General features: G+C 44.5%; 1 protein-coding gene across 4 annotated transcripts in view; it reads right to left on the bottom strand.

Moving 5' to 3' along the window:
* The window catches only part of THYN1 (thymocyte nuclear protein 1), a 28,818-nt gene that overhangs the window by 2,623 nt on the left and 2,629 nt on the right, over positions 1–23,566 (bottom strand). For all 4 annotated transcript variants that reach the window (XM_033918366.1, XM_033918365.1, XM_033918368.1 and 1 more), the window contains exons 2-6: positions 22,317–22,382; positions 20,075–20,295; positions 12,464–12,532; positions 11,798–11,890; positions 9,333–9,428 (exon numbers count right to left, since the gene is read on the bottom strand). In XM_033918366.1, the coding sequence (XP_033774257.1) occupies positions 9,333–9,428; positions 11,798–11,890; positions 12,464–12,532; positions 20,075–20,295; positions 22,317–22,359 (522 nt within the window). In that variant the 5' untranslated portion in view covers positions 22,360–22,382. The remainder of the gene's footprint in view (positions 1–9,332; positions 9,429–11,797; positions 11,891–12,463; positions 12,533–20,074; positions 20,296–22,316; positions 22,383–23,566) is intronic.

Raw genomic sequence — 23,566 nt, 5'->3', positions numbered from 1 at the left:
GGGAGGGGAGACTTGCAGCCGTAGCCGCGGTCACTATGCTAATCACGGCAGCATTTAAAGTACATGTCGTGTTTGTTTTTGCATTGCTAGCCCCAGGGGTGGTGGAAGATTAGTGATTGAAAAACTGTATGAAAAATAACTATTTTAAATTTAGTGATCAAAATGTGTCAGTTTTGAGAATTTTTATTAATTAATTTTTTCTCTGCGTGTTTTGTTTTTGTATAGTTATTAACTAATATTTAACTAAGTTTTAAAGTTTTAAAGAATGTTTCCTTTATACGTAAATAAAGAAAAGTGAATGGGATTGCAGTGGTGGTGACGGGGCGGTGAATGGGGTGGCAGTGGCGGTGACGGGGCGGTGAAGAGGATGGTGAGACGGGGACGGGGCGGTGACGGGGATGGTGAGACGGGGACGGGGCGGTGACGGGGATGGTGAGACGGGGACGGGGCGGTGACGGGGACCAATTTTTTCACCGTGTCATTCTCTAGCTTGTGGACCCGATTGCACGCCGCCAGCCCTTCCCTTCGTGGAATTGCAGCAGGCAGGCTTCGGTGCGGAAGGGAGGAAGGATAAAGGCTGGAAGGCAGAGAGGGGGAGGGGGCAAGAACTTGGGACATAGGAAGGAAGGAGGGAGGGAATAGAAAGAGACAATTGTTGGGCCTGAGGAAGTAAGGAAGGAAAGAAAACTATCTAGTGCAATCAGAAATCACCAAACAACAAAGATAGGATTTCAATTTAGTGATCAAATTCTGTCTGCTGCAATATACAGTTAAACAAACCTTGGATTGCAAGTACAGTAACTTGGTTTGCAAGTGTTTTGCAAGACAAGCAAAACATTTTATAAAATTTTAACTTCATATACAAGCAACACCTTGCAATACGCGTACATACAGTATACACGTGTCACATCACAACTGAGCCGATAGTTCTCTGACGCTGCAGGAGTGTAGTGGCTGTTCTAAATCAGCGAGGTCTTGCAATAAAGTATGTGTAGTATTTTGTATTAAAGTTTTTGGGTTGTGGAACGAACCGTCTACGTTTCCATTATTTCTTATGGGGAAATTTGCTTTGATATACGAGTGCTTTGGATTACAAGCATGCTTCTGGAACGAATAATGCTCACAAACCAAGGTTTTACTGTATTTGTCTATTTTTCTAGGGGGCTGGGTTCAGAGGCACAATTTGGTTCCGAATATTTTTTTCTTCATTTTTCCTTCTCTAAATCTAGGGTGTGTCTTATGGTCAGGTGCGTCTTATGGAGCAAAAAATACGCTAATTATCAAAGAGGTCAAGGCAGATGACTTTAAAATATGCAATGTCACCCCAGTAACAACTATAGAAAAATAGACAAATATAGTGCAAAACATAAGACAGCAGATATAAATTCTCAAACCTGATACATTTTGATCACTAAATTGAAAATAAAATAATTTTTCCTACCTTTGCTGTCCGGTGATTTCATGAGTCTCTGGTTGCACTTCTTTCTGACTGTGCATCCAATCTTTCTTTCTGCCTCCTGCATGCTTCTTCTCCAGACCTCATTCCATTCCCTAACCAACATCTCTCTCTCTCTCCCTCCATCTTTTTCTTCCTCTCTCCCCGCCTGCCCCCAACACACTCCATTCCCTCCCCCAACTTATTCTTTCTGTCTCCCTGCCTCTCCCACTCACTGAAACCGCAGCTGCGTCCGATTTCTCCCTGCCCGCCTGCCTCCAATGCCAACACAGCAACAGGGACGGGTCAGGTACGTGCAACTGCACAAGCAGCCGGCCCACAAGCTACAAGGTGCTGATCCTTCGACACATTTTCAGCAGGCTTCTGTCTGCCTCTACGGCTGATATGAAAGAGCTCCATTTGGATTTTCCACTTTCTAGGCTTTGGTCCTGCTCCGTTCTCCTGTGCCTTTTCCATTCTGGCCACAGCTCCTGGGTCTGATTTCAGAACAATGTGATCCCCGCACAGTTTTTTGTGATCTACTAAAGCTATGTCTACGTTTTATCACCTGAATCCTGCTTTTTGGTAGGTCTGAACAGCCTGAGGTAGATTCTGCTGTGGCGCAGGTTTCCAGTACACATCCCTCCTTAGTGCTGGGGAGTGAAGTTTCAGGACTCTTAGGATCGCAGAAGGCTGTTATGATTCAAAATATTTCTTTCTAGCATCCTCAGGTAGCCAAGTGGGGGTCACCACTTCATTTATGGCGCCTGCCATTCCAGTTTGCGCAATGCATCTTCTGGGGTGGTGCATGCCTATTCTCTGCTGATGCGGGTTAAGTGTGGTTGTGTTGCCAGGCAACCTTCATGATCTCATTCGAGTCTTAGTACATGTTCTGCTGGTGCAGAGTCTGAGTGCCAAACTCTTTGGATGAGGATGCTGCCTCGAGGATCTCCTTCAGCGGCCGTCCTTTCAAGGGCCGGATTCTTGTCAGTTTAGGTCGGGATGACCTCTACTCAAGTATGGTGAATGCTGCCCTACGTTGCTCCCCATGACCAAGTTTCACTGAACGTCGGGAGAGGATAGTAGTTCTCTTCATTCCTCCCACAGGTGTCATCAAGGATATTTAGGGTTTTCTAAATATGTCTAGAGACATTCCCAGGGCTACATCTCCATTACTACGGTTCCCATTCCAGGCGTCTTCAGATTCTTGTGCAGTGGCTATGCCACACACACAAAAAGAAGAAAGTGCCGATGTCGCCTGGGTCGGGCATAGCTTCCTCACATGCAGGCTCCTGTTTTGACAGGAGTGGATTTGACTTTCATCAGATACTTGTTAGTCCTCCTTTGCCTGCCTCCGTCTTGGTTTCTGGACTCCAGCAAGTCAACGGCAACAGAGTTCAGGGTCTGCGATATTCTGCAGTACCTCTTAAGTCTTCGGGATACTTAAACCTGTTCCAGTCCATGAATGGGGGCTTAGGTGGATGCTCCTTATACTTCCTTGTGCCAGAAGAGCTTGGACATTTGGAGACATATTCTGGTTCTACTGTCGGTCACCCCCATCTTGTGAATTCCCCTTTTCCGAATACTTAACAGAGTAGTGTGCTAGCTTTTGTCTTCAGGAAAGTTTCTAGTGTCCTTGGATTTTCCAGAGGTTTACCTCCATATTTCATTTTGCCCAGAATATCGCAGTTTTCTGCGTTTCCATGTTCTGCAATGGCATTTCCAGTTCACAACTCTGCCCCTTGGCCTTGCGACAGCTCCCGCACTTTCATCAAAGTGATTGTAGTTGAGGCAGCTTTCTGCCAACAGGGGGTCCACATCCACCCTTCCTGGTCAGTAGTGTCTCTGCTGCAGGCATAGGCAAGTTCAGGAAGAGATACGGGGGGGGGAGGGGTTTCTCCCAATCTCTGGATTTTCTAGGGCTTCTCTTTGTCCCCAGACGGGGGTTTTGTGTTTTTTCTCAGGGCGAGTAGACAGAACCTTCATCAACCGATTAGAATTCTCTTGGATTGTCCATCTCTCTTGGCCTGGGTTTATCTGCAGGTTCTGGGGTCTTGGGCAGCCTCCTTGGAGGTGAACTCCTGGGCCAGAGTGACCCCTCTCTTGATGATCTCCGCTGAGTTTTTCTCCCTTTAGAGGCCGCTCTCCTGGACAGAGCCAGATAGCAGCAATTTGAGCTGGTGGCTCTCAGCCTAGGGCTGGCTTCTTCAGATTTCCGAGTGGATAATTCTTATCACAGATGCCAGATTGTTGGGTTGTGGGTTCATTCTGGTGCATGCTCCATTCAGGGGTAGTGGACTCCTGGTCAGCAACGTTTGTTGACTTTTCGTCTGGAGCTTCAGAAATTCAGCTGGCGCTACTCACTCCAGCACCTTCAGAAGGACTGGTGGTGCAAGTTTTCTTTGACGCCATGGTGGTGGCATATGTACTTCACGAGGGAGCTCTAGTGCTCTCTCTCTTGGGCCAGAAAGATTGGCGACCCACTGGGCAGAAGAGCTTATTCCGTCTTTCCAGCATCCTATGGGGTTGGCGTCAACAATGTTCCAGCAGTCTTCTTTGGCCAACAATTCCTGGTCGCAGGAGCATGTTCCTCTTGCTGGAGCCATTCTGTCTGCTCTTACAAGAGCTGGGATTAGCCCTGGTGGGTCTTGTTGGCTTCAGCAGAGTTCTCGAAGGCAGGGGCGCCTTTTCAGTCGACAAACAGTGCGAAAGCTAGTCGGTTGCCTTGGTTTGACACTGGCTGGCTTATGGGTTCTGTATATTGTTCCCTTCAGGGCTTCTGATTGGTTGGGTCATCAGCTGGGCAGCAACACATCCCAGCTTGGTGTCTTTAGTGGCTCCGGTTTGGCCTTGCTGCCTGTGATATGCAGTTCTCATACATCTCTAGCGGGACGTGAAGCTTCAGTTCCCTTTTCATCTATATCTTCTCCATCACGGACTGGTGTCCATGGAGAGCCCTCGACGTTTGGTCTTACGGCATGGATCTTGAGCGCTCAGCCTTGAGTGTTACTTGGAGGTAGTTATCTTGACTCTTTTGTGCTTGAAGTACCCTCTACTTTGGCTTCTGCTGCCAAAGCCTGGTAGGATTTTCTCATAGGAGGGTGCTAGGAATTAGGTGGAGTTAGGTAGTCCTGGTTTTCCTACAGGAGGGTTCAATAAGAAGTCTGGCAGTAGCCTCCCTGAATATTCAGGTTGCAGGCTTTGTGTGTTTTGAGCATGCAGAAGAGCTAGCTCGCTTACTGCTCTTTCAGATCTGACCAGATGTATGAGGGGGACACTTCATCCACGTCTTCCCTTGCATATTCCTTTCCCTTTGTGGACTCAATATTGTTTTACAGGACCTTGAAGAGGCTCCCTTTGAACCACTATAAGATGTATTTCTTCTGGACCGGACGTTCACGATGGTTATTCTGATCACCATTGTCTCAGAACGGTGTATTTTGGAGTTTCTGCTCATTCATGCAGAGAACCTTTTTTCCGTATTACAGACGCAGGTATTTCCTCCATTCTTCTTGTTGACAGTGGTCTCACCTTTCCGAGTCAATCAGAAGGTTAGATTGCCTGCATTTCATATGACAGGTTCAGAGCATGAAGATCACATCTTCTGCAAATTAGATGTCTGGAGGATCTTGCTCCTTTATTTGGAAAGGATGAATTGAATTCTGAGTTATCTGATCATTTTTTGTTCTCACTGTTGTGCCTCACCATGGTAGGCCAGTGTCCAAGTCCTCAACTGCTCGATGGATTCGAAGGGCCATTTCCGCTACCTACATCGCCTGTGGCATGCAGCCATAGATTTTGCTTCTAGCACTCTTGACAAGAAGGTTGGCTGCGTCATGGGTGGTATCTCGCATGATTCATAAGAACATAAGAACATAAGCAGTGCCTCTGCCGGTCAGACCATAGGTCCATCCTGCCCAGCAGTCCGCTCCCGCGGCGGCCCAAACAGGTCACGACCTGTCTGAATCACTAGAAGGGGCTCCCTTGCCACCTTGGTATCTCGTTTAAGTCCTGCCTTCCTATCGAAGTCCTAGCCCTCCAGTCTTGCGCATGCACGACCTGGTTGGTTTATACTCATTACCTGGTTAACATTCTATACTTGTGTTACATCCCAGCTCCTCCCTCAGTATCCCACGATCCCTTTATCCGTCAGGAATCCGTCCAATCCCTGTTTGAATCCCTGGACCGTACTCTGCTTGATCACTTCCTCTGGTAGTGCATTCCAAGTGTCCACGACCCTCTGGGTGAAAAAAAACTTCCTTGCATTTGTTTTGAACCTATCTCCCTTCAGTTTCTCAGAATGCCCCCTTGTATTTGCTGTCCCCTTTAGTCTAAAGAATCTGTCCCTATCCACCCTCTCTATGCCCATCCTGATGAAATCTGCAGGGCGGCTACTTGGTCCTCTCTTCATACTTTTATATCCAGTTTTACCAAATAGATGTGGCAGTACATTCTGATGGCCATTTTTTCAGGACTTCGGTTTTGTGGCAGGCTCTTCTATCTCTCCCTAATTACTGTGGCTTTGGTATGTCACCTAGCGTATGGAATCCGGAAGGATTAGGTTTATCTAATATAATAAAACCCTAAGCGCGCATGCGCACTCCTACCTGCGTGATCCGTGATGTGTAGGTCTGTGGCAGGTAGGAGTGCACATGCGCACTTAGGGTTCTGTAATGCTCTGCGGTCTGGCCGTCTCCCTTAAACTCCCTGGCCGAAATTATTTTTAAGTTCAAAGCCGCCACAGCTGCTCCTCTCACGAGCCGCACCTGCGTCGGAGAAGGCTTCCGACATAGGCGGGGATCGTGAGAGGAGCCGCGGCGGCAGCTTTAAACTTAAAAATAACTCTGGCAAGGAACTAAGGGAGCTGTTTTAGCTGTGTTTTTTGGGGATAGGGAATGCTGCTGTGGAATTGGGGTGGGGGGAGGAAAATGCTGTTGCACAGGGAAATGGATGGGGAGGGAAATACCACTGCTGCTGCTGCTGCACAGAGAAGTGGAGGGGGAGGGAAATGCTACTGCTGCTGCTACACAGGGAAGTGGGGTGGGGGGGAGAGAATGCTGCTGCGGCTGCTGCACAGGAAAGTGGGGTAGGGGGAGGGAAATGCTTCTGCACAGGGAAATGGAGGGGAAGGGAATGCTGCTGCACAGGGAAGGGGGAGGGATCTGCTGCTGCACAGGGAAGTGGAGTGGGGGAATTCTGCTGCACAGGGAAATAGAGGGGGAGGGAATACTGCTGCATAGGGGGCAGGGGGAGAGACAGATAGACCGACAGCAGGAGGGAGAAAGAAAGACACAGGGGCAGGGAGAGAAACAGAAAGATAGACAGACAGCGGGAGGGAGAGAGACATAAAGAGACAGGGGTAGGGAGTAGAGAGCTGCACGGGAACGGGGATGACGGGAATCCCGCGGGACCCGCGGGGATCCCGCGGGTTCCCCCTTTGGGTCACGGGGATCCCGTGGGGACGCCCTCTAGGGTCGCGGGGATCCCGTGGGGACGCCTCCGAGGGTCGCGGGGTTCCTGCGGGGTTGGATCGCAGCGGGGTTGGTCGAGCCGCGAGGGTAGTCTCCTTCTCCTTACCTGCCCTGTCGCAGCACACAGCCGAACGGAAATCTTCCCGATGTCAGCGCTGACGTCGGAGGGAGGGCTTAAGCAAAGCCCTCCCTTCCTCCGACGTCAGCGCTGACATCAGGAAGACTTCCGGTCGGCTGTGTGCGGCAAGGCAGGTAGGGAGAAGGCAATGGTGAACGAAAGAGGGGGGAGGGGGCGGTCCGCCCCGAATAATGTGCACAGCCGGTCAGGTCCCCCGATCGACCGACAACAGGCCCGGCCGACAAATCTCCCTGCCCTGTAGCCGCAAATCTAAATTACCTCTTACAGCAGCTTCACTACTCCAGCTGCTGTAAGAAGGTAATTTAGATTCGCGGCTACAGGACAGGGAGATTTGTCCGACCGGGCCTGTTCTGTTGTCGGTCGGGTGCAAAAGCGCCACAAAGGTGGAAGCAGGGAGGGAGGAAAGGTGGAGTGGAGAAGAAAAGACGCTTAAGGGGGGAGAAGGCCGCTGAAAGCACTGGGGAAGACAAAGGGGTGGAAAAGAACGCTGAAAGGACATGGGGTAAACGGGAGATGAGGGGGGGGAAGGACCCTGAAAGCACTGGGGAAGACAAAGGGGTGGAGAATGCCACTGAAAGGACATGGGGAAAACAGGGGTGGAGAAGGCCGCTGAAAGGACATGGGGAAAACAGGGGTGGAGAAGGCCGCTGAAAGGACATGGGGTAAACGGGAGGAAGGGGGGGGAAGGACCCTGAAAGCACTGGGGAAGACAAAGGGGTGGAGAATGCCACTGAAAGGACATGGGGAAGACAGAGGGGGGAGAAGGCCGCTGAAAGGACATGGGGAAGGCAGAGATGGGAGAAGGATGCTGCCTGACAGGACATGGGGAAGATGGTGGGGGAGAAGGACACTGAAAGGAAATGGGGAAGAGGGAATGGGAAGAAGACGCTGGCAGGGAAGAAGACAGAGGTGCCAGACTATGGGGGGAGCGGAGGGAAAAAGATGGGTGCCAGACCAATTTGGGAGGGGGGAGAAAGGGAGAGGCACAGTAACAGAGCAAATGGAAGACACAGAGAGAAGAGAGGCAGTGGATGGAAGGAATTGAATGAGAACATGAAGAAAGCAGAAACCAGGCAATAAAGGTAGGAAAAAAATTATTATTATTATTTTTTTTTTGCTTAAGGATAAAGTAGTATATTAGTTGTGTTGATAAAAATTTATAAACATTAGAGGCTCTGGTAGAAACCCGTTTACAAAGTATGTATTCTTCCCAATTAATATTTCCAAATTAATAAAGTCTTTTTGCTTATTTTTAAATGGGTTTCTACCAGAGCCTTTAATTCAGTAGCATAATTAAATGAAATAACTATTTCTGTAGTTTATAGGGACAGGTGGGGATGTAGGGGATTCCTCGCGGGGACGGGCGGGGACGGAGGGGATTCCTCGCGGGGATGGGTGGGGACGGAGGGATTCCTCGCGGGGACGGGTGGGGACGGGTGGGAGTCCTCACGGGGACGGGTGGGACTTTGGCGGGGACGGGTGGGATTTCTGTCCCCGCGCAACTCTCTAGTAGGGAGAGAGACAGAAAGAAAGACAGACTGACATATATTCTAGCACCTGTTAATGTAATGTAATGTAATGTGCTTCAATAATCTTCTGTTAGTCCCTGGAGGGTTCCTTATGACCCGCCCTCTGTCTATTCACTCAGTTGTCTGGAGTAGCCTGCTCCTTTCTGCCTCGGTTACACTCATTGCAGGCTTGAAGATTTTCCAGCCAGTTCCGAGAGCCTGTGGTGAGTTTCTGTGAGTATATATATTACCAAAGGCTTTTTTGGGGTGCTCGTTGCACACAGCAGGCTAGTATTGCATTGTTCCTCAATGTTTTTCTGAGTTGCCTTTGTGTCTGTTTATTACTTGTTGATACTTTGCAGAGCAAACCAGTTTGTGAATTACTTGTGTTGATGGGGATTTTCCCCTGTACCCCCCTTGTCCTGGATGTACAGGTATGTGCTTGGCTTTGGGACTGAACTGATTCAACCACTAGGGGGAGTGCAGCATGTGCTCAGAAAAGATGTGGATTCTGCAACACTTGGACTGTGGGTTGGACTGAACACCTAGCATATGGAATCCTCCAGGGACTAACAGAAAGAAGATTATTGAAGGTATAAACCTAATCTTACATTTTACCTTAAATATCATACATGCACAAGTGATATTGACGATTTTCTTTTTAAGTTTGCATTGGCTTTAGGGCTGAGTCACTTTTTGGAGCAGGTTTAGGGGTATTAGGATCCTGGTGTTTAGTGATCATCTAGTCAGAATGTGGTTTATACTTGCTCATGCCTTACCATAGACCATTTTGGGTTTTCTTGAGTGCTTGAAGCATCGTAGTGGGGATTATTCTTCTCAAACTGAGTGTGGTCAACATATGCTTCTTTGACAATCTACAACAACAAAATGTCCTTTACAGGTACTGTAACCAAAATTAACCCCAACGCAAACTCCCACTCCCCCAAACAAGGTCAAATGAAAGGGTAAGAGTGCCAGTGTGCTGCAGCTGTATCTCATTTAGTCAAGTGAAAGGCTAGAGGTCTAACTCAGCATATGTATGATGATACTTAACAGTGCTGCCACACTGGAAATCTCAGATGAATCAGGGCATGGGGGAATGAGAGCGATCATTTATACTCTCAAAATATACACTACCTTGAAAAAGTAAAATAAATGTAAATATAGTATAGTCTCAATTATCCAACCTTCACTACTCTGATCTGGCATATCATGATGTCATCATGTCGCTGTTAGAAAGCATGCAGGTTCTCTTCCTATTTTACAGCTTCACAAGCTGCAAGAAAACTATGGTTTTAAAGCTGAGTCCATATTTTTCTAGTATGTGCAATAAGATTTGGTCACATTTTTAAGAGGTTACCATTGTTTTCCGTTTTATACTATTAATACTATTAATTATTTCTGTAGCACTACCAGATGTATGTAGTGCTTTTCACTTATCCAAAAACGGGTTGGTCCCATTTCTCTCAGATAATCAAGACTTTACTGTATATGGTTGGAGTCTGGACACACTCAGACGATGTTAGAAGTGTTGGTTTTTGACAGCATTCGCTTAAAAGGATTTATGTACCTCACTTGAGAAGCACTACTGCAGTTTTTGTAGATTGGATTTAGCAAGTTATGTTCAGCTATAGCAGGTATTTTCCTGTACCCAGAGGGCTTACAATCTAAGTTTGTACTTGAGACAATGGAGGGTAAGGGACATGTCTGAGAGCAGAAGAAGCAGCAAATAAGATTTGAACCTGGCTTCCCTTATACTCAATCAACTGCTCTACCTGATAGGCTATTCCTCCACTCTACTTCGCTTTTCCTTTTTCTTTCAAGCATTATGTGGGAAGGGGTCTCTCCTATTTGGCATCCTCACAGGTATAGACACTCCTGTCTTTCTGAAGCCGTAGCTTTGTCTTGCTTGAGTGCTGTTAAACAAGCCTTTGCAGAAATCTACCTGTCTGAGGTTAAATAGCAGACTACACTGAAAACTGATAAGGTGGGGCTTCAGGACTCATGCTTTTCTACTGGAAAGATTATCGAGGTAAGAACCTAATCTTCCATTCCAGTAGAAAAAGCACAGGTGCCCTGAACCTGTAGGAATATCAAAACACTTTGCCAAAAAGCATCTGTCCCTTAAAGGGCAGCTTGCTCAACGTGGCTTTAGAAGCCAAATCTCTCGCCCATTGTCTGGTCCAAAGCATTCTGTGGACAGAAACAGAGTAAGCAGACACTTTACTCATGACTCTAAACATGTCATACATAGCATCTGCAAAATAACTAATCCAAAAAAATCTATCTCCCCAAAATCAAATATATCATAGTCTATTGCAATTAATCAGGAGATTCAAAAATATCCAACACATTTCATATCTACCCCACAAATTGCATATCATCAAGAAAAGAGAAACCAGGTAGTGTTTATCACTTCACTTCTTCAAAATGAGTAAAATCACTCCAATTATGCAAAAACCTCTTTATCTTCTATACCAGGATGGCTTAAAAAATCAGTGTTCAAAACATCTTCACATCCATGTACCAGGTGGATCTTTCACATATACTCACTAAAATTTCTTTTAAAACTAAACAGGAGAGGAAAGGGATCATGGGGCCTCTTATAGCACACAGCTATTTCAGAACTCACTTCACCAATCCCAATTCTTTAATCATTTGTTCCTCCCCCAACCTTCCTATTTCTGGATTTTATTTCTTTTAAATTAATTAAATATGAAATATTCTGTAGAACAATCACAACAAAGTGCACTAGCAACTGTTATAAATCACAATGTGTGAAATTATACTTATCTATCCCTTAGGATTCCAGCGCTGTCTGTATTTCATAGCGCTAGATTCCTGTCTGTATATAGGCTGCACTGGATCCGGGTTTTACTTCCAGTGAATGCAATGTAACTCATAACTTTGTTCTTGAGAATGCACATTTCACTGACAACCAGTTCTTTAAACAGATTCAAATTTACATTAATCTACCATTGCCATTCTTTTCAAGTTAAATTGTTCTCTGCTGTTATAAACTGTAAAGGTTTTCTTCATAGACATGCATGTTTGTTTCACTTTTCCTTTTACTTATGCCAACTAAAAAATATAATTTAAGTAAATAAACAGCAGCTCTCACTAGGATATTGAACCAGGTAATTTTCTCCAGCATCGCTCGAGAGAGCATAGTACAGTATAGTTCTCTGTACTCTTTATGTGTTTAAAACTATTTTGATGTGAAAGCCAAAAATAGAGATCTCACCTTTACAATCCCAGCAATTCCAGGCTCTTTGCAGTTACTGTGATAAAAGAAAGCCTCCTGTCCAATCTTCATGGCTTTCATGAAGTTCCGTGCCTGTGACACACAAGAAGCATGAGGTGACCTACTGTATCACTGGTGACAAAATGCACTCAAGGTCAGTGCAAGGGTATTAGGCACCTACTTTAACCTTAATCCCTAGGTAATTCCAGTGATTTTCATAACTAAGCTCAAATTGTATTTACTTCAATACCACCCCTTCCAGAATAATCCTGCAAAAACACATAATTTGATATCATACTTTCAGATATGAAATTTTATTTTGTATATGTATACACATACAGTAAAGCAAAGTTTCCAAAAGTTGTTTATATTCTGCAAATTGCCCACCCTCCTCACAGGTAAAAGTACACACTGATAGTTTTTTAAGTTTGTAGGCTGTCGAACTATTCTTCTGCTCTGACTGCTGCTGCTCTTAAGTTTTTTAAGTTTTCAGGATGTTGAATTATTCTTCTGCTCTGATTGCTGCTGCTGTTACTGCCTGAGGTGGTTACCTAATCTGTCTAATGACTAGAGCCAGCCCTGAAAGAAAAGGATGAACAGACAGAACACAGTGCATGAGAGATCCCATACCATCACCAATGAATAACCACCATTTATAAAACTTACCTGGTAATTCCTGACACCATCCCAGCAGGCTGTCTGATTTGGTTGTGCCTTTAAATCTTCTATACTAAACTGTTAAAACACAGAGAAAACATTCAGTACAGATCCATGGTGAGACCTCATCTGGAATATTGTGTACAATTCTGGAGACCACATTACCAGAAAGATGTGCTGATAATTGAGTCGGTTCAACGAATGCCCACCAGGATGGTCTCGGGGCTCAAGGATCCCCCGTATGAAGAAAGACTAAATAAATTGCAGCTGTACTCACTTGAGGAACGAAGAGAGAGGAGACATGATTGAGGCGTTTAAATATCATCTTCCACCTCGATAAGGCCCGTGATATATCTTCTTTCTTAAAGGACCCTCGGCCACAAGAGGGCATCCGCTAAAAATCAAGGGAGGGAAATTTCATGGCGACTCCAGAAAGTATTTCTTCACCGAAAGGGTGGTTGATCGTTGGAATGAACTTCCATTGCAGGTAATTGAGGCCAGCAGCGTGCTGGATTTTAAGAGTAAATGGGATATACATGTGGGATCTCTAGGGGGGTAAAGTCAGGGGCGTGGGTCATTAGAGTGGGCAGACTTGATAGGCTTTGGCCCTTTTCTGCCGTCATTTTCTATGTTTCTATGTTTCTAACTGCATAGCTTCAGTCAGTCTGCCATATAGGCAATAAATCTTCCACAGCAGTGACAATTTTTCTTTATTGATACAAAATCACCCGCATTACATTACTGCACTCCCTTTCACTCTGAATGAATGTATAAATTCAAATTAATAAAAAATGTTTAGATTGTAAGCTCTTTCGAGTAGGAACTGTCTTCTTTGTGACTCTGTACAGCGCTGCATACATCTGGTACTGTTATAGAAATAATTAATAGTAAAATATATTTTTCACTATGGGGGTCTTTTACTAAGGCGTGCTAACTGATTTAGCGTGCGCTAAATATTAGCGCGCGCCCATGATATTCTATGGACGCGCTAGCATTTAGCGTGTGCTAAATTGGCTAGTGTGTCTTAGTAAAAGACCTCCTATGTCTTTTATGAAAAATACATATACTCAGAGACCTGGAGACCAACTGGGAACTAAGCCCAAATTAAGCCTCGCCACTCAATCATCGCATATAAAAAATATATATATTGCTGCATGTGGCAAATATTCAAGATATGATTTTTAAAAAATTATCTTGAGAATGCATCATGGTCCTGACATGGACCACATTTCGTTACTGCTTCAGGGAATCCAAATTAAACTTGAACATTTACATCTAATAGGTCTCTGTTGATTGGAGATTTTGAACATTGAAGAGTTTTTCAATCATGGCTGGGAATGTGGGGTTCAGTTCACTTGCCTCCCTTTGCATTCAGCTGAATAGTAAAGGAGGGCATTTTTTTATGAAGTCTAAATCCGAGTTTGGACATTTTGTGGAAGATACACAAAAAAATCCAGTAAATATGACCATTTTTTGTTTTGAAAATAGCCATTTCTCAGATGAGCTTGTCCATTGTGTCTATCTTTTTGAATCATTTTTGGGAAAAAAAGCAACACACAGACATCCAAAAGAAAAACACAAACAAATCACTGGGATGTAAGAAGTGCCAATATTTTTACTAGAATGGCCACACACATATCCCAGCAGAGCAGTGGGGCACTTTAGTTGGCACTGCATTGAACTTTACATAAAAAGGCTAAGGTACACACCTCACCATAACCCCCATTACAGGGCTGGAATAACACTATACTGGGCCCTAAGCAAACATATATTTGTGGGCCCCATTACCAGGGACCCACCTTCACCACCATTATTTCACTTCTCCAGAAGTAACAGGAAAAAATGCAGAGCCTAGCCTAGGGTATGATAGCAGTAATAGTTTGTGTGAGCAAGGGAACTATGCAAGCATCTGCTTTGAACGGAGAAGCTTAATGGGTGGAACTGGAGAGCAGCCAAATACCCAGTTCAAAAGGGAAACTAAATCATTGATTTCTGCAATCCTATCCTGGTATATTATGGGACCTGAAGAGCTGATTTCAATTGGTGGTATCAGGGACTATAAATAGAACACTGAATTTGGAGATAAGTCCAAAAACAGGTCTAACCAAAGGTCTCCCCTCCTGGGTAACCTGGCAGTTCTAGAACAGTGGGATGAGAATCAAGTAAGCTGGGCAAGTCATTTTCACTCTCCATTGCCTCTGGTACAAACCAGCGATTTCAAGGGTGGATTATTCAAAAGAGTGAGATTTAAGGGCAATTTGTACACAATATAAAATTACAAAACTTTACAAATGAAAATGGAAAAAGCAAAATAAAATATTTAGTTAGATTTTCTTAATGCTTCTGAAAGGATATAGGCAGAGTGGAAGTAGTATTGGGTCAGTGTTTAAGGAATTTGCCCAAGTAATTATTCCTGGTGGAATTCTGCGCTACTGCGCAATGCAGAATTTGTTGAGAATTCAGGAATGCATAATTACCCAAGGTCTGTGCAGAATTTTGGTATTGGGTCGGCACTCCCTCTCTGCCAGCAGCGATTTGGGCTGCGAAATCTTCAGGCAGCCTACATGGGCTCTGCAGGCTCCACTGAGGTCCTGCTCTTGATGATGTCACTTCCTCTTTCTTTGTCATGAGAAATATGCTGATTGTGGGGAGGCATGTGTGAGAAAGATGCTGGTTGTGGGGGGACAGGGGTGAGAAAGATGCTGGTTTTGGGGGGGACAGGGGTGCTGGCTCAGGGGGACAAGGATAGCGTGAGATGCTGGCTGCAAAAATATTGCTTATATTTTGTCAAACTTGCAGAATTTGAATTTTTTTTGCACAGAGTTCCACCAGGAGTAAGTAATTTAATAAGTAACAGGGTAAATTCATTGGGATGAAAAATCCCCTTCACTTAGTATGTGCACAGGTACCAATGAACCTCTCCATTCCAGCCCAGATTTTCAAAGGGAAACTTTTTATGAGACTGTCCTTTCCAGAGAAACAGAAACAAGTACATGCACTCTCTAGCTCTCTTTTCTAGTGCTGTCCTTTGTTCATATGCTTCTTCAGGCAGTGCCCCCACTGCTATCAAGTAAATACTGGTATTTGCTGCCAGTTCTTTTCCTCATTTGACAGCAGAGGACCTAAGATAAATCAGGGAAAACTACCTGTACCAGAATACCCTGAGCTTTGCAGCTCAGTGCTGAGATCTATTAGGGAAGAGATACAGCCCTGCTGAGTCAGAGGGGCGAGCCTCAGGCAGGGAAAAGTACTTCTGCCCCAGACTGCAATCATTCGGGGAGGTTCCGAGAAAGACACTTCCACTAGAGAATCATTCCCTAGCTGTGGGTTGAGGAGAATCCTGGGAAGCAGAGGGATTTGAGAGAACCCTTCCTTAGCTGTGGGCTGAGGAAAATCCATGGGAAGTCAAGAAATCAGGCAAAGATTGTTAAAAGAGCTGACAGTGCAAGACCTTTGGTACATGACTGGACCTCGTTAAAAAGAAAAAAGAAGCATTTATCACCTACAAGCATAAAGGTAAACGAGAGGCGAAAGAAGACTATCTAGACAGATCTAAAGCTGTCAAAATAGCAGTCAGAGAGGCCAAACTTCAAATGGAAGAAGATCTAGCACGGAACATTAAAAAAGGGGATAAATCCTTCTTCAGCTATATTAGTCACAGGAAAAGAAATAAAAACGGGATAGAATGCCTGAAGAAATCGGACGGTAGCCTTGTAGAATCAGATTCTGCCAAGGCAGAATTACTAAACGAATACTTCTGCTCAGTCTTCACCTGTGAAGCACCGGGAGCTGGTCCACTGCTTCAAACGGGAGACAACCAGAAGGACCCGTTTCAAGATTTCGAGTTTACACCCAGTTGCGTCTACTACGAACTATCAAGACTCAAAGTAGATAAAGCCATGGGACCAGACAACCTACATCCCAGAGTACTAAGAGAATTGAGTGAAGTCCTGGCAGAACCATTATCTGTTCTTTTCAATCTCTCCCTAAGCACAGGAAGAGTCCCCTTGGACTGGAAAACTGCCAACGTTATCCCACTCCACAAAAAGGGATGCAGGACAGAGACGGCAAACTACAGACCAGTGAGTCTCACGTCTATAGTGTGCAAGCTCATGGAAACACTGATCAAACGACATCTTGACATAATCCTAGACAAGGAAAACCTACGTGATCCCCACCAGCACGGATTCACCCAGGGCAGATCCTGCCAATCTAACCTGATTGGTTTTTTTGACTGAGTTACTAGGCAGCTAGAGGCCGGAGAATCAATGGATGTGGTGTATTTGGACTTCAGTAAAGCTTTTGATAGCGTCCCACACCGAAGGTTATTGAACAAACTGAAATCAATAGGGTTAGGGAACACTCTAACTACATGGGTTGAGGATTGGCTGAGTGGTAGACTTCAGAGGGTGGTGGTAAACGGTACCCCTTCCAAAACGTCAGGCGTGATCAGTGGAGTGCCTCAAGGCTCGGTCTTGGGCCCGATTCTATTCAACTTATTCATAAGAGATATGACCCAAGGACTTAGAGGAAAGGTATCAATGTTCGCCGACGACGCCAAACTTTGCAACATAGTAGGTAAAAGCATTTTGCCTGATAATATGACGCAAGATCTACTACTGCTTGAACGGTGGTCAGCAACATGGCAACTAGGCTTCAATGCTAAAAAGTGTAAGGTAATGCACCTGGGTAAGAAAAACCCGCACAGAACTTACATACTAAATGGTGAGACCTTGGCCAGGACCACGACGGAACGTGATCTAGGGGTGATCATTAGTGATGACATGAAGATTGCAAATCAAGTGGAGAAAGCTACTTCCAAGGCAAGGCAAATGATGGGTTGTATCCGTAGAGGTTTTGTCAGCAGGAGACCTGAAGTTATGATGCCGCTGTACAGGTCCATGGTGAGGCCTCACTTGGAGTATTTCGTTCAATTCTGGAGACCACACTACCGGAAGGATGTGCAGAGAGTCGAGTTGGTTCAGCGAATGGCCACTAAGATGGTCTGGGGGCTCAAAGATCTCACATATGAAGAAAGACTGAATAAACTGAGGCTGTACTCACTTGAGGAACGAAGAGAGAGGGGTGATATGATTGAAACATTTAAGTACATCACGGGCCGTATCGAGTCGGAAGAAGATATCTTCTACCTCATGGGACCCTCGACCACCAGGGGGCATCCGCTGAAAATCAGGGGAGGGAAGTTCCATAGCGACTCCAGAAAATACTTCTTCACTGAAAGAGTGGTGGATCATTGGAACAAACTCCCACTGCAGGTGATTGAGGCCAACAGCGTGTCAGACTTTAAGAGAAGATGGGATATTCACAGGGGATCCCTCTGGGAGTGAAACCAGAGGGCGGGTATTTGGAATGGGCAGACTTGGTGGGCTATAGCCCTTTTCTGCCGTCTTTTTCTATGTTTCTAAAGTAAGCCATCCTTGTTATACTGAGGATTATGGACTACATGTGGGTCCGACTGGGACCAGCCCTTGAATCTTGCTTAAGAAAAACTGTTTATCCTTGAACTGAGAAAGGTTTTGCCTTACCAGAGCCTATGAAGTAACAGGCTCAGGTCTGTACTTAATTTAAAAAAATCTATTATATCTGCAAGAGTGTCCAGGCTGTTTTTGAGTTGGCACAGGGTCCAGAAAATCCTGGACTGGCCTTTGATACAGTCCCAATCTCTAATGTTGACTATATCACCCACCTGCTTGCTTCTTTACTAGGACTAGCCAATCTGAGGCTATCATATAGACTGTTTCATTCATATCCTTAGGGGGGTGAGGAGGTCAGTGACCACTGGTGGAGAGTGTGTGTGTGTGGGGGGGGGGGGGTCATACCTTCATCCCACAAGTGGTCATCCAGTCAGTTTGGACAACATTTTGGCATTTATGCATTGTTAAAATAGGCCTAGCCCCCCAAATGTCCAAACTGGGCCATGAATGTTTTCTAAAATGTTCAATTATTGCAGAAAAATGTCCAAATCATAAGCCTGCCCTAGTCCCACTCAAACCACACCTCTACCATGCCCCCTTAAGATTTAGACACACTGCAGACAAGCACCATAGAAAACCGTCTACAAAGTATGTTTCGAAAACAGCAAATTGGAAGGGTTTGGTGAGAAAAATGTCCATCTGCCCTTTCTTGCCACATTTTCAATGTTTTTTTGTTTTTAGAAAATGAGCTCCAAAATATGTTATTCAGTAAGCTCTATTTGAGACCTTCTGCAAAGACCAAAAAGGAGATCATGGATTATACAGTTAAAGTTATTATCCCAGTAACTATTAGTGGAACTTGCCAATGGCGAGATAAAGCAGAGGTTTAAAAGTTTAATTTATCCTAGAGCAAAAACTATGTGGGAAGGATGAATTTTAAGAAATGGACTAGCACAGGATGGGGATGTTTTAGAAGGGAAAGAGGATGAGCCCGAGTTTTAAGAAATGAGAGTGTTATGAAAGGACTGGCCAGCTCCCTCAGAGGGGCATCCCCTTCCTGTCATATAATGGTCCTCTGTGCTGTGCACATGATCCTCATGTGCCAGGTTTGCCATAACAGAAAAAAGACAGAGAAACCATGGTAGAAAGAGAAAAATGTCAAATACATGTGTCGTATCTAACATAATCCACTGAAGGAGTAACAATCAAGGAGCAGTAAGCTGCATATCCACAGCAAATGCTGGATTGGATTAATTACTGTTTATCACGATGTATTTAAGTGGTTTACAAAAAAAATATTAGGATATTAACTATAGCTAAGTATTTCAATTACAAAAATCTAAAGACAACAAAACTATTAAAAATTCTGAGTGGAGTAGATTTTTCATTCCGTCAACAATTACAAAGACTAGGGGACACTTAATGAAGTTACAGAGAAATACTTTTAAAACCAATCATTTTTTTCACTCAGAGAATAGTTAAGCTTTGGAACGCATTGCCAGAGGTTGTGGTAAGAGCGGAAAGCATAGCTGGTTTTAAGAAAGGTTTAGACAAGTTCCTGGAGGAAAAGTCCATAGTCTGTTCTTGAGAAAGACACGGGGGAAGCCACTGTTTGCCCTGGATCGGTAGCATGGAATATTGCTACTACTTGAGTTTTGGCTAGGTACTAGTGACCTGGATTGGCCACTGTGAGAACGGGCTACTAGGCTTGATGGACCATTGGTCTGACCTAGTAAGGCTGTTCTTAAGAATATCAAAATTAAGAAGGAAGTACTAAATAACCATGTCTTTAATCCTTTATGAAAGCCCAAATAGCTAGTTATACTACGAATAGCAGCTTTAAGAAGCAATCTCACCAGAATGCTGTTTCACTAGTCCACAGCATTTCTACTGAAAGAAATTGACTCAAGTTTCCTCAAAATATATACAATTTCTGTCCTGTTGTTGAACTTTTGTAGAAAAGGATGTTTCCAGATCACTACTTCACAAAGGAGAGTTTTGCAATTGGGCTGCACTACCCCACAAATATAAATCCCCCTTTTAAACTAATGTCTTGTCTCTGAGGTGTGCCTGCCAGAGGCACTTTTGGCATACCCAGCTTTTAAAATGCCCTCTTTAAGGAATTTGAAAAGAAAAACCCTGGAAAAGATCATCCACTTGGGTTTTTTGTAAAGTGCCCTCTTACCTTCATGTCTACTCCATGCTCCAGCCTGTTTTCTGGTTCAGATTTCAGCAGCCAGTGGCTGCAGCTCTCCAAGTTTGTCTGTGTACCACATTGCTTCTTTGTGCTACTGGGCTTCATGGGTGTCCGACCTCTTCCTGAGCGTCTGTCCTTCCCTGCTGGAGGAGTTTCTTTTTCCTTCATTTTTTCAGACTTTACCTCTTTTGCAGGAGGCTCTGCCTCATCTGTGAGCAGAAATAAACTGATTAAGCATAGGCCCTCTTTTACAAAGGCACGCTAAGCATTTTAGCGCAGATTTAGTATACACTAAATCAATGCATGCGCTAACCGGTAACGCATCCATAGGATAACATGCACATGTTAGCGTTTAGTGCACACTAATATTTAGCGCGCCCTAAAAAGCTTAGTGCACCTTTGTAAAAGAGGGGGATAGAGTATGGGGGGAAAAAAAGGGGGAATTGCCCCTCAAAATTCTTGAGTGTTGAATAGCATCAACAGAGATGCAGGTTCACTTCAGCACCCATGAAAGTCAATCACTGATCACCTTGGTCTTTTCTTCTCCCCTCCTCCCCCCACAGGCACTTATTGGCTCCCTTCCTTCTAGTTAGTGACGGCGAAGTGCAAAGGTGGTCAGTCAGTACCAAGCTGTTTTCATTTTTCCTACACTGCCATTCTCAAACACCAGCGTACTTACATTCCATGATTATCCCATACACACTAGCAAGAATATGATCCTTGCAGGACAACAGACTGATAGTTCTCTCAGTTAAGAAAACCAAATTGGAATTTACAAGATTGATAGCATTTTATTACTTTCTTTACTTATTAAATTACATTACGAGATTTTTATTCCGCCATTGCCTTGCAGTTCAAGGTGGATTACAAAAGAATTACAAAAAAGGTATTACATGAAGAAGATATCTGGTAATTTCTAGGGGACTTATGGAACCAAATTTTAAAATATTTATGTTTGGAAGCTAATTTGAAGAGCTTTAAAACTCTTCTTAAGGCCTATTATCTTCAGCAAGCCTTTGGAGTTGAAAATGCACAGGATTTGCATGTATATTAAGGTGTGAGCAGAGCCGGCTGCTCTTGGAGCACAATGCAATACACTTGTATAGATGGGGGTTTTAAAAATCTGTTTGAGAGAGATGAGTATAAGTCTTTCCTATCATTTATTTTGAGTAGAATATCAAATTTTAATAAATATAAACAAATCTCAAAACAGGGGACGTAACAAAACCACAGGTGAAATGTCAAAAGACAAGAAATGGAATTGTCCAAAAAAGAGTGATGTGCACTAATCAAGTGTCCACAAACTCATCTGAAGGTAAAAAAGATTTTTATTCTTCCAATATCATCTTGATACAATCAATGATTCAAATGACTCAACATGTACATGTTTCGGCCACCAGGCCTGCCTCAGGAGTCTTGAGAATCACAAAACTAAAATGAACTCACTGCCAAAGATACGTGGACGCTAGTGATATGAAAATAGCGTGTTGAACAACTCAAACAGACTGAAAACTGGGTGTCCATGAATAAAAATCTTTTTTACCTTCAGATGAGTTTGTGGACACTTGATTAGTGCACATCACTCTTTTTTGGACAATTCTTTTTTTTCAATAAATATAAACATACAGTTTTTTTCTTTTGCCCACCTTTCCTAATAATAATCCAGACAACTTAGGTCATTTTTAGAGTTCAGTAGAATAAATCCCTACCACAAAGAACTTGGAGTCTAAGCAAATAACGGAAGGAATCTGAGGGAGAGAACCAAGATTTGAATGCTGGTCTTCTAGATTCTCAACCCATTGACCTAAACACTAAAGCTAATCCACCAGCCAGTTCAGAAAAGAAGCAGATTCCCTTCTATTGGGCAACAGTATTGGAGACTTTCTTTGCTGTGAAATGTTGCCTGGAGAACATGCAACAAGGAATTGGTAATGGTAGTCGCACTTCAGGTAAATATGCAAATTACATGGATTATACATATAAAAAATAGTATGGTGAATTACATGAGGCTTTAGCAAGAATTCCACAAATATGCAATTCTGGAAAAGCAGGAAGTGGTGTAAAACAGATTTGGGTTTTACTGCCTGAAAGGTATGGGTTTCTCTTATTGCTGAAAAAAATCAGGAGGTGTTGCAAGTTATATGTCCCTGGTTCTAATTAGTACTACCAAGTCTCAGTAAGTCCAGACCTGAGAAAGAGAACCCTCTGGTGCAGTATTTTCTTTACTTACTTAAGTTTGCTGATCTCTCCCGTTTCTTCTTTAGTTGGGGCATTTCTGGGTTGTTTATACTACCCTCTGTATAGTAGTTAAAAAATGAAGGTTAACCTCAGTTCAATTATTAAATCAGGCAAAATACACAACCCAGCATAACCGTCACTGAACAAGCATAATCTTCATCAAAGCACCATTTACACTAAATATCTCTCCTACCCCTCTTCCTCAAGTGCTTCTGACTAGAGAATGACACGGTGAAAAAATTGGTTCCCGTCACCGCCCCGTCCCCATCTCACCATCCTCTGCACCGCCCCGTCACCGCCATTCCCTTCACCGCCCCGTCACCGCCACTGCCACCCCATTCACCGCCCCGTCACCGCCACTGCAACCCCATTCACCGCCCCGTCACCGTCACCGCTGCATACATAAAAGCCTCAAACGGGTACGATTTTATATACTTTTCTAATATCTCCCCTATGTATCTGCCATTGCCCCCCCCTGTGTCCATATTCCATCCCCATGGAATGTCCCCTTTTTGTCTCTGTCCCTATGCCCCATGCACATAATTTCCCCTCTTTCTGTTACCTTCCTGTGTCCAGATTTCCCCTATCTTCCTCTTCCATACCAGTGTGTCTCTTCTTTTCAACCCCATCTAGCTTTTTTCCCTCTTTCTTCCCCCCCCCCCTGCTTCTAGCATCTGGCTCACCTTCCTGTCCTTCCCTTTCTTTCCTGCTGTGGGTTTTTCTTTCCGTTTTCATCACCTTGGCCCAGAATCCTTTTCCCTTTCACTCCCTCCTTACAGTCTGAGCCGGGAACACGGGTGATTGCACGGTCCTCGCAGCCCCCACCCGCCTGCCCAATCGATCCTAGTGTTTAGCCAGCTCTCTCCCTTCTCCTCACCTTAATTTGCAGGCTTTCTTTTTCAGCGACCTGCACGCTTTCCCAAAGAGCCGCACATGCGCGGCTGCTCAGTGTTCAATCTTCTGCTCTGCTGCAACTTCTGTTTCCGGTTGCGTCAGAGCAGAAGATCGAAACTGAGCAGCAGCGGCTCTTTGATAGCGTGCGGGTCGCCGAAAAAGAAAATCTACAAACTAAGGTGAGGAGAAGGGAGAGAGCTGGCTAAACACTAGAATCGATTGGGCAGGCGGGTGTGAGCTGCGGGGACCGCGCGATCCTTCATGCCTCACTGCGGGGACAAGACCCATTCACCGCCCCGCGGGCGGTGAATGGCCTTGTCCCCGTCACCGCAGAGACTGCTAGTTTTC

The sequence above is a fragment of the Geotrypetes seraphini genome, chromosome 13 (genome assembly GCF_902459505.1).
Source record: "Geotrypetes seraphini chromosome 13, aGeoSer1.1, whole genome shotgun sequence".
Taxonomy (NCBI): Eukaryota; Metazoa; Chordata; class Amphibia; order Gymnophiona; family Dermophiidae; genus Geotrypetes; species Geotrypetes seraphini.
This window is presented reverse-complemented; position numbering and strand designations above follow the sequence as displayed.